The following is an 11,001-nucleotide window of genomic DNA, read 5'->3' on the forward strand; positions in this document are numbered from 1 at the left end:
GATGGGAGGCCACTGAAGGGGTCACCATTTAACCATTTCTGAGTCAGATTTATCTTGTCTATATTCTGTTGCTGTTTGCTCCTTCCAGTTTGAAGATCGCTTCCAAAAAGCTCCAACTCTTTTTGTTCGATCAAACTGTTTTTGTGGGAGTGCATGTGTGGTCAGGTTGAATTGGTGGCCAGACCCTGTCATACAAATTCCTTTTCATTCAGCAGGGACAGAAAGAAAGAGAGAAAGACAAAAAAGTGTGAAAGTAAGAGTGAGAGAGTGAGTCATAGGCTGGTGGAAAAAGGAGGAGACTGGGGGAGAGATGGAGAAAGCCCAGAGACATTTGTAGTTGAGTGGACGAGCACAGACAATCCCTGGCACACAGCTCTTTGAGTGTCATGTAAACCACCCCTTCGCTTTCCCTTTTTGTCCCATTCGGCGCCTGCCACCCTCCCTTCTCTCTGCCGCACCCTCTGGCCTCTTTGCTTTGGACTTGGGGGGGGGTTCGCCTGCCTCTATAAAAGTCCTGTATGTGCCCCGAGCAAGCTCCATTTCCCATCATGGAGAGTCAGAGAGTCCAGTCCTCGTACAGGAAGCGTTATGGGCCTCAGGGCTCAGGCAGCACAGGAGTCAGAATTGGGAGCCTTTCTTCCAGCCGCCTCTCCTGGCATGGCACCCCTCGCAACTTCACCCACTCCAGCCCTGTGTCAAGGATTTCCTTAGGCTCAACGGGCCTGCTCCTGGGGAGCCCTGTGGACCGGCTGGATTTCCCAGCTGAGTCCCTGATGAAGGCCCAGTTCAAGGAGACGCGCACCAACGAGAAGATGGAGATGATGGGGCTGAATGACCGTTTTGCCAGCTACATAGAGAAGGTGCGCCTGTTGGAGCAGCAGAACAAGATGTTGGTGGTGGAGCTGAACCAGCTGAAGGTGAGGGAGCCCAGCCGCATGGGAGACATCTACCAGGAGGAGCTGAGAGAACTGCGCAGACAGGTGGACGGACTCACTTCTGGCAAAGCTCGGCTGGAGATCGAGAAGGACAACCTGGCTGCAGATGTGAACATGCTCAAGCAGAGGTAAGAGGAAGCAGGTTTGGACTCCAGTGGGTGGAATCATGTTAGTGCAATGCACAGCCTCTAAAAGGTGCTTATAAGATGACTGACTTTTGCTTTCTCACCTTTCTGATGATGACAATGCAGTTAAAGATGGCCACAAATAGTAAGTGGAAGTTTCCTCGACAGCAAAGCATAATATCTGTAAATGTGGTTGTTTGGACAATAAAACTAGACATTCAAAGTATAAATACATGTTAACAGACCAATACTCTACAAGACACATAATCTTTTTTTTAATCTCTTCTATGCATCTTTTTTTTTACCTAAAGTGGAACTTACATTTACACTATCTGAAACTACTTTTGGCCAACTTGGCGTTGTATAGTGGTTGCTTTAGGATTTAGTAAAATACCCTTAGAAGAAAGACAGTTTGCATATTTTTAAACACTCACAACAGTTTGTTTGTTTGTTGCACAGCTGAGATTTTTTCTTTTTTTAATTAGGAATGCATTTATATGCAGATTTGGATTGTCTCCGATTGGCTGCAATACAGACCGCCTTGCTCTGCCCCGAGCTTTACTCCTGGATCCCTCTTTACAAACGTGATCCTGTCTGAACCCCTAGTTGCCATTTAGTGAGTGCGGAGGAATAAGGCAAACACAATGGCCGCCCTCCACAAAAGAAGCAGACAGGCAGGCAGATGTTCTCTTGTCCTGTTACTCTAAAACACTGATTCACTGCAGTCACATAGCCAGGTTTTTATTTCTTTTTACTTTACTTAACTGGGTATTCTTAAAAATTGCCAGGAAAATAAGCAGTTTATTTACCTGAGGGTAAAAATAAGTTGTACTTCAGGCTCCTCTCAACTCGATGTGAATAGTGATGGCCATGGCTGAAAAGGTCGCAAGATCAGTATTCTGCTGCTTCTCTTGAACTGCCCTGCATGAATCAGTGCAGATGTTACCAAAAGTCTCGACATTTATGTTGCCATGCCTCAGACGGATTTCAGTTTATTTTGTGACTGTGCTTAAAGTTGTATGTGTACACATGGACCCCCTTTTGTGCATTTGTATTTGTCTGTGAACTCCATCCCGTGGGAAAGTCCTCTGGCTGTTAGACTGAAGTAAATGTGTAATGATGCATGAGCTGCCCTTTCAGCTGAGCCCCAGTCGCCTCCTGGAGCTAGAGGAGCAGCACTGAAGCTTACAGTAAAAATTTGATCAACATTTTTAAAATAGTTTTTTGTTTTAGTTTGTCTATTATTAAACAGGACAGACTCATTGTACTTGTGCGCTTGTGCTACAGTGGAGCTCCCTTACTATCAGGCATAGAGCAAAGATTAAATTTGTCTTTTTTTTTAACTTCCCAAATAAATATTTGCTAAAATGTATGTTTGGACATAAACACCTCATACGTTTTACTGTTAAATAAGAATGAATCAAAAAAAGGTTTAGTATGGGCTTCAAAAAGTGTGGTGTTTTAAATCAGTTTTGTCCAGGATCACCGACTGTATGAAGCACTTTTATTTCACGCCTTTTCTCCTTCTTTGTGACTTACCCAGGTTGCTAGATGAGAGTGGTCTCCGACAGGATGCAGAAAACAACTTGAATGCCTACAGACAGGTAATTCAGCTTATTTCACTGAATTCATGATTTTAACAATTCATACTGCCCTCTGACTACCCTCCTTTGTCCCTCTATGTACTTCATTATTTTCATAGGATGTGGATGAGGCGTCACTTAATCGTGTCCAGTTAGAGAGGAAAATCGATGCCCTGCAGGATGAGATTAACTTCCTGAGGAAGACTCATGAGGAGGTAAAAATAAAATTCTTGCAAAATAAGCATTAGCTATTACAAACCACAATTAAGAACCTCATTTGAATTTGTATTCATTCTTTCATTACTGGTGTCCCTTTCAGGATCTGCGTGAGTTACAGGAGCAGATCATGGCCCAGCAGGTGCATGTTGACCTTGATGTATCCAAACCAGACCTGACTGCTGCTCTGAGGGACATCCGCGTCCAGTATGAAACCATGGCCACCTCCAACATGCAGGAGACTGAGGATTGGTACCGATCCAAGGTCAGGAGCCTTCCATTAAGTGTGCTCTAATGATAATTACAGAATATACAGTAAAATATCCTTGTGACGATTTACTCACAGGCTTTTTGCCTTTGTACAGTTTGCTGACCTGACAGATGCAGCCAATCGAAACGCAGAAGCCCTGCGCCAGGCCAAGCAGGAGGCCAATGAATACCGCCGTCAGGTCCAAGTGGTGACCTGTGATCTTGAGGCTCTCCGCGGAACAGTAAGTCCACTTAACACCAGAAAGTAGTGCATGTGAGAACATAACATTAGTCTTATCAAGCTCTAGTAAGATTGAAATTATGTTATATGAAATCTTTTCAATGATATGTTTTGATGTTACATAATTACAGCTAAGTCAGACAGCATCAAGACACATTTTGTTGTACTGGTTCTATATATGGAGCCGTGTAAAATTATTCCCCTTTTTATACATCATTTCCTATCTAAGGGGTCTTATGGACAAACAGCAAACAAAAACGTTGTAACTGCCTTCAGTCAATGACCCACGTAGAGATATTTACCTTAAGTCTGGTCTTCAGTAAGTAAAATACCTGTTAAGTTGGAAGGAGATCATATCACTGACAAAAAAAATCTTGTCAAGTGATAAAAGTACTAATAGAGTTATTTGCAGTAGGTGAAATAAAATAGCCAAAATAGAAGCAGAGGGATTAGTGAATGCTACATTGGAGTGGTAGGTATTAGATTTATAAAAGCAGACATTGCAGTCGAGGTAGATGTAGTAGTAACGAATAGAATAAATGTTTGTGGTTAACATTTAAATAAGATCTGTAAATACAGTAACCCTAGTCTGCTGTTGGTGTTCATCTCTCTGTCTTTTCTCTCCTCTTTGAGAACGAGTCTCTGGAACGCCAGTTCCGGGAGATGGAGGACCGCTTTGCCATGGAGACTTCTGGTTACCAGGATACAGTGAGCCGTCTGGAGGACGATATCCACTCGCTGAAGGACGAGATGGCGAGACACTTGCAGGAGTACCAGGACCTTCTCAACGTCAAGCTGGCCCTGGACATAGAGATTGCCACCTACAGGAAGCTGCTGGAGGGAGAAGAGAGCAGGTCAGCTACAGATTTGTTGTTTTAGTATGACCGAAAAATGTAAAGGTAAAGATATTAAATATTATCTTTTCTTTTTCCTTCAGGATCACCATTCCAGTTCAGAGCTTTTCCAACATGCAGTTTAAAGGTGAGTAGCACACATGGACCCCTTATTTTTAATATAGAGGACCAAGGGTTCATCAAAGTCATAAGTAAAGACTAAGTCTTCACCCAACTTTCCAAAAGTGAACGAAATCCTGAAAAAAACTAAAAACAAAACAAGGCCAGTTTTCTTGGGTATTTGTAAAAATATAAAAGTTCATTTTTCCCCTCAATGTCATATTTTGAAACGTTGGGTAGTCTATTTTCGCCCTCACATAAGATTAGTAATTTCTTTGGGGGCAATTACAATAGTATAGTCACTCTTACTGTGTTTATTGTGTACACTATAGAACTTGGCTTCAAAGAGAGGATTAAAAAAGTTTTTCTACGCTACAATAACTGGAGTCTTTTCATCTTTTAGAAACTAACCTGGACACTAAAACCCCCGAAGCCCACGTGAAGAGGAGCATCCTGGTTCGAACTGTGGAGACCAGAGATGGGGAGGTATGAGTTTTACAGAACAATCCACTAAAGCAAATAAAAGTGCAAATTGCAACTCTCACCTTACCCTCTGGAGGGCAATGTTGAACCCTTCTGCAGGTTTTCACACTCATTCACTGTCTCACAGCACACCTGATGCCATTTGCAGCAAGAACTCGCTGGGGAGTTGTTTGTTGTTTCTATTTTTAACTCTGGTTCCTTTTGTTTTCAGATCATTAAGGAATCAACAACTGAACACAAAGATCTTCCTTAAAGTTCGATTTGTCACAATCTGGAATTATTACTTATTTGTTTGGTTTCCAAACCCCAAAGCTGCCCCATCAGAACCATTATTTCATTTAGCTATCCTTTCATCATCACCTGTTGGACCTTTTTAACGACCATGACTTAACCATTACACTCTCCTAGACTTCCTCATTAGAATTTCTGCAAAAGAACATCCATGTTTAGCTCTTATACAGCTGTAAGCAGCATATAGACCACTCATCTTGAAATGGTTTTTACCATTTTGTTCTGTTCCAGTGAAAACTTCGGGAAACCACTGGCAACCTGTTTCATTTTAAATTAGGCTAACTGATTTTAGCACTGTTTCAGATTAGCTGCCATAGAGAAGGCTCTAAAACTTAGCAATTGTGTTAAGCTAATATGTAGCATGGTGGAGGTTGACATGTTTTGTGTATGTGAAATGTGGCAAGGGAAGTACCAGAGGGAGTTTAGGTTTGCAGACACCAGAATTGGATAGCGGCAGGAAATAAGAGTTGTGTGTATGTTAGAGCAGCTTTTGGCAGAAGGGCAGGTGAATTTGGCAGTTTTTAGTTTTATCTATGCTTGGTGCTATTTTGCATTTGATTCCTTTGTTGTAGCAGCAGCCACCTCTGCTTGTGTGTTACAGCTTGTGTGAGCTGCACAGCTTCTGGTTGATAACACATGTGCTTAGATAGGAGTTGAGTGGAAATCATCAAACTCCAGCTAATGTGTTGATGTTACTTTTTCACTTTTTACAACCACAAACCTCTCGAGAGCCAAACAGTCTGCTACGGCTGCTTTTGATGGGAACTTTTGTTTTAAAAAAAACAGCAGATTTAACAGCAATTGTTTGGTATGACAAACTGGACATCCAGCGTTCTGTAGACATTAGAGCTGCAACAGTTAGTCGAACAATTAGTTGCAGCCGTAGTAGACATTGACTTAGTCATGAAGACAGATCAGACAAACAGAGACAGCTGACAGGTCTATATTCTATATTGTCTATATTGATCGAAGCTAGGATGTTTGTGGTGAGTTTTTGACAGAATTTGATTTCAGCATTCAGTAGTTTTATTTAAAAGAAACAGTGTTGACTGACCATTGCTGAATGTTTGCATCTTACTCAGAGGACACTGATCGTTGCATCCTCTTCTGTGATGTTAGATACATATAAAAGGTGTCCCATCAACAGGTGCATCAAAGCTCACAACTGTACAGTGTGTGAGAACCTATGCAGTCCTGAGAGGAAGACTCACAAGTCAAAATAAACAGCTGTGATTGTGTTTAAACTTTCTCCATCACCTAACTTCTGCTCTTCTGCTTTCTCTATTCATTGCACACTCAGCTGTTGGTATCCACTGTCTCTCACACAACCTGATAAGACATTATTTGACACATGGATGCTTCAGAGCATTATCAAGGGACAGAGCCAGGATGAAGGTGTGGAGAAACTAATTGGATACAGACCTCTCCTCGAGCCTCCAATATATCCGCAGACTCCCTCTTCCAAATTCACAAGCCAATTTCTGTTGTGTTTGACTGATAGCAGCAAGAGTGCTTTGGAGATGACCTCCAACAAATCTCAAAGCAGCAGAAACTGTAATTTTTATTATAAAAGCGAGGACGCTGGGATTAGAAGTAAAAGGAGGATGTAAGGAAGGATGATTGATTGACTTTCCAGCAAAAACATTGTAATCCATGTTTCCTGATTGGTTAGAAGTCAAGTTGACTGAAGTTGTGTTGCTGACAGCCGGGCCTCGCCACTAATGAGTGGTGCTACACTGAAGCTGGCTGTTGCTGGGTTCGTTGCCAAGGACACACTGTGAATTTGAGTTGTGCCTCCCACCCTCTCCCCTCCACAACTTCCACTGCTGTCACTCAACCCGTTCTCCCAATAACATGCAGATGTCTCTTGTATTCACTCTTTGTCTTTTAATATTGATCTTAGATAAATGAATCCTGCATCTGCAGATGGAAAGATAACAGTAGTATTGACCTGCTACATAAAGTTTACTTAACAAGAATAAAACATACGTCTGTTAAAGTCGATGTCTCTTGTTTGGTTTTTCACACTTTTTCATTGATTTTTCTTAATAGTTCATACAGTTGTAGTCTTCTTTTTTGGCTTGTGGTTTAATACTGACACATACCATTCAAAAGTTTGCAATTGCTCAACTACAAAAGCTTGATGGGGAAAGTTAGGGTAATGGTTCAGCCACACTTGCAGATTAAGACTTACACTTGATTTTCAAACCCCTGAATTCTTAAGGAAACTTTATTGTGCTTTGGGTTGTATTTTTCAAGGGATAGTTATAGAGGAATTTGATTTGTCCTGTCCTCATACATAATTCTTGTACTTTTATTTAGGTTGTGTCATTGCTTCATTGATAGATCCACAATTTTCAGGTGCACATATCTTCAATGAAAAAGATTGCCCTTGCTATAGCCACAGTGATGGGGGACACAATTCACAGCCTCCAGTCTGTGCAAAAACACACAAGAGATTTAACCAAGCAAAAATGATGCCTCAGTAGTCTGAGTTAAACAAGAGCAACATCTATTTCAATGTGGGTAATTGAGTTTAGTTTTACAACGGACTTCCCAAAACATATGAACCTATTTGTTAAGCTTTATGTTTTTCCCTTCCTAAACACATCCTTTTTACGAGCTGTTGCTCTTTTTGAATCATCTTGGGTCCCATACACTACCTTGTCATCACATACTGAACTATTTCTCAATTAAAATAGTGTGAACCCACTTAGAACATCCAGTGTTATGATTGCTCTGCTGTGATTATTCAAGCAATGTAGCAAAGAAATGCTACAATACAAATACATATCAGCCTGATATCAGCCAAACAAAAAATATGTGGGTACTAGTTACTTCAAGGCTTTTAAAGACCCAACATGGGAGTCCAGGATTAAGCTTTCTATTGCACGTAATAGTGATATTTTGATAAATACATGAAAACCTTACATACAATGTATCATTCTTTGGGTTGATGTGTATTGAAGTGTAAGTCGAACTGTCACTAAGTGTGAAGTAAAGTATGTGTCGGTTTTGCCCAGCTCTTATCAGAGGAATGGTGGGTCTCAGGTCTGCACAAAAGTCGACCCTGAGCTGAAGGAATTTGAGGGAGATAAAATTCTCAGGCGGTTGGGGATCTGGTCCTGAGGTCTGGCTCTGAAAGAATTTCCCGTCTAGAGTTGTTCCATAGGGCCGGGAAGGGGCAATGATGAGCAATTTCAAGTTCATTGTCTTTCCACAGTGGTTGGGAGGTGACAATAGCTGTCATGTAAGCTATAGAAAACATGACAGCCAATGTCGTTAGAGAATGCCAACACTTTTAGTTGGAGTAGACAAGCATGTTATTCCAGGAAGTGTGGAGGCATAACCCAAATACCTTTTGAGATATTAAGATTTCCCTATAGTTTGCTATCATAAAGTAATTCCTTACGTCCCTAATGAATTCTGGTGTTGCTTTTTTAATGGGTGCAGCAATAACTTCAACATACTGGAAAGTGCATACCCCAGATTCACAGATTGTTTAATTAATAATTAGAAATGTTTATCTGAACTGATCCGACATCAAAAATAAAGTTGCAACAATAAGTAGGTTCATTGTTTACTACATAATCTGAGGCTCTTTTGATAACCGATTTCTTATAATTATAACATTAATATGATAATTAATATTTCAAGCACACATGCCACACATGTTGTGTGCCACTTTTATTTATTTCATGTGAGAGTAAACTAAATATGTTTTGGACAGCTGTTGGATAAGAAAAAGCTATCTGAAGAGGTCACATTAGGCTCCAGGAAATTGTGGAATGCATTTTTTTATATTTGCTGAATATTTCAAAATCTAACAAGCATAATTAAAAACTTCTGGATAAATTCAGTGAATACAAAAACAAAAAAAACACTAAACTTTGAAGTTTAATATAGCCTGCTGACTAATAAACACACAAGCAAAATCTGAAAAGGGGCAGAAAATAACATCTTTGGTAAATAAATAAAAATGTGACTTCAATGATTGATTTTGCACAAAGTCACACTTATTATCCAGTGTTGGAACCAATGGTCTTTGTCTTAATGGCTTTTTGTCTTTCACTGCCCTTTATACTGCACTGTCCTGTCCTACTTGGCTCTCACACTAAGGGGTCAGGAGATGGCATGTTGACTCTTTGTTTAATTTTAGCCCTCATTTTATCAAGGCCATTGAGACAAAACACAGAGCAACCACCTCAGCCTGTGAACCCACACTCCCTCTGATCTCCAAACACCCTTTAGAGGCTGGACCCCTGTCAACAAACACTAAAACCAACAATGTTTCTTTGGACAAAGTGGAAAGATGGCTTCTTAGATGTATAGGTCACCAACATGCCCGCTTAAAAGGTCATGAATGTCTACAAATAGTATCTGTCTTTTTTTTAAGTTATTTTTTAAAGTTATTTAATCAGATAGGAGAGTGACAGGAAAGGGGGTGAGCGAGTCTGGGTGGGATCCGGAAGGGACCACGGGTCAGGAATCGAACCTGGGTCGCCGGCGTATGGTGCAGGTGCCCCAGCCAGTTGCGCCACGGCGGCATCTGTCTTTTGTGTACAAAGTGTTGTATAAATCTTTTAGCTTATCCAAAGAGAAAAAAAATAAAATGCCTCAGGCGTCCATCTTTTACTTGAAATTGGTTGCTAATTAGCGTAAAATAAGATGGTAAAGCAATGTGTTTTTATCTTTCTTTCCATTTAAGCAGTTTAAGTTAAGCTTTGATGTTTTTGCCACATTGGTTAAGATAGAGATACCATGGTACTGTGCCAAATATTAATATGATTGCAAAAGGTTCAATGGATATTTCGATGCTGTCCATATATCATCTTGCCATATGTCCTCAGAAAGTTCCTTATCTTAGTATTATTCCTATTGTGAGGGGTTCAAAATTGTATGAGTTGAGAAAACTGGGATTTTGCAAATAATCTCTTGAACAGCTGCATGGGCAGTAATGACAGCCTCTATTTTAATCATTTAACTAACAATGAAGCTCAGATAACCACTTGAATAAATAATATTAAGGATTGTAGTTCAGCTTCAGTGCTTTCCGCGCTGTTAGAGACAGTGAAATGCGGTAGACTGGCCTGTAAAAAACACTCAGCTCTAAACATCACTCAGCCAAGATGGTCAGTGAAACTCTTCTGAGGCAGATATTCCCAAATAAAACTAAAAATCCGTAGTGTGTGTGTGTGTGTGTGTGTGTGTGTGTGTGTGTGTGTGTGTGTGTGTGTGTGTGTGTGTGTGTGTGTGTGTGTGTGTGTGTGTGTGTGTGTGTGTGTGTGTGTGTGTGTGTGTGTGTGTGTGTGTGTGTGTGTGTGTGTGTGTGTGTGTGTGTGTGTGTGTGTGTGTGTGTGTGTGTGTAAGACAAGAAGCCACTTTAAGCCCCCCTCATGTGACCTTCAGGTAAACAATTGAAACTCCTAGCCTGGATGTCTGCTGTGTCTCTGAATACAGAGCTTGTGCCAGATATATGTCTCCTTTTTGGGTTCAGGAAGATGTTTGTATTCATTAAAAATCATGATACTCAAGTTTAAGTCAAAACACCAGCATTACAGTTAAACTGCAATTTATGAATTAATCACATTTGTACCTCGGACAACCTGTCTTAACATGTAATTTTTCTGAAAGATTTAAAGGTGACAGGATACCACACATACACACACACACACACACACACACACACACACACACACACACACACACACACACACACACACACACACACACACACACACACACACACACACACACACTCTCAAAAGACTACACACAATGGTGGCATTTTAAACCTTATCATCACTACAGATTGATATAATGCTCCAGAAGTGTGATGGCAGCCACAGACAGAGAGAGGTTGCTGCTATTTTGAGCTCAGAGACTTGTGATGTGAAGTGAAGCAGAGTAGACTGATGAGGGTCT

General features: G+C 40.8%; 1 protein-coding gene across 1 annotated transcript; it reads left to right on the plus strand.

Annotated features, from left to right (window-relative positions):
- The first annotated feature begins 523 nt into the window (after positions 1 to 523).
- Positions 524 to 7,055, plus strand: gfap (glial fibrillary acidic protein). The gene is made up of 9 exons (XM_063904788.1): positions 524 to 1,063; positions 2,604 to 2,664; positions 2,763 to 2,858; positions 2,963 to 3,124; positions 3,225 to 3,350; positions 3,983 to 4,203; positions 4,287 to 4,330; positions 4,706 to 4,788; positions 4,997 to 7,055. Exons 1-9 carry the CDS (start codon positions 549 to 551, stop codon positions 5,036 to 5,038), a joined length of 1,350 nt encoding a protein of 449 aa, XP_063760858.1. The 5' UTR covers positions 524 to 548; the 3' UTR covers positions 5,039 to 7,055.
- Positions 7,056 to 11,001: the final 3,946 nt, after the last annotated feature.

This window comes from Eleginops maclovinus, chromosome 16 (genome assembly GCF_036324505.1).
Source record: "Eleginops maclovinus isolate JMC-PN-2008 ecotype Puerto Natales chromosome 16, JC_Emac_rtc_rv5, whole genome shotgun sequence".
NCBI classification, from domain to species: domain Eukaryota; kingdom Metazoa; phylum Chordata; class Actinopteri; order Perciformes; family Eleginopidae; genus Eleginops; species Eleginops maclovinus.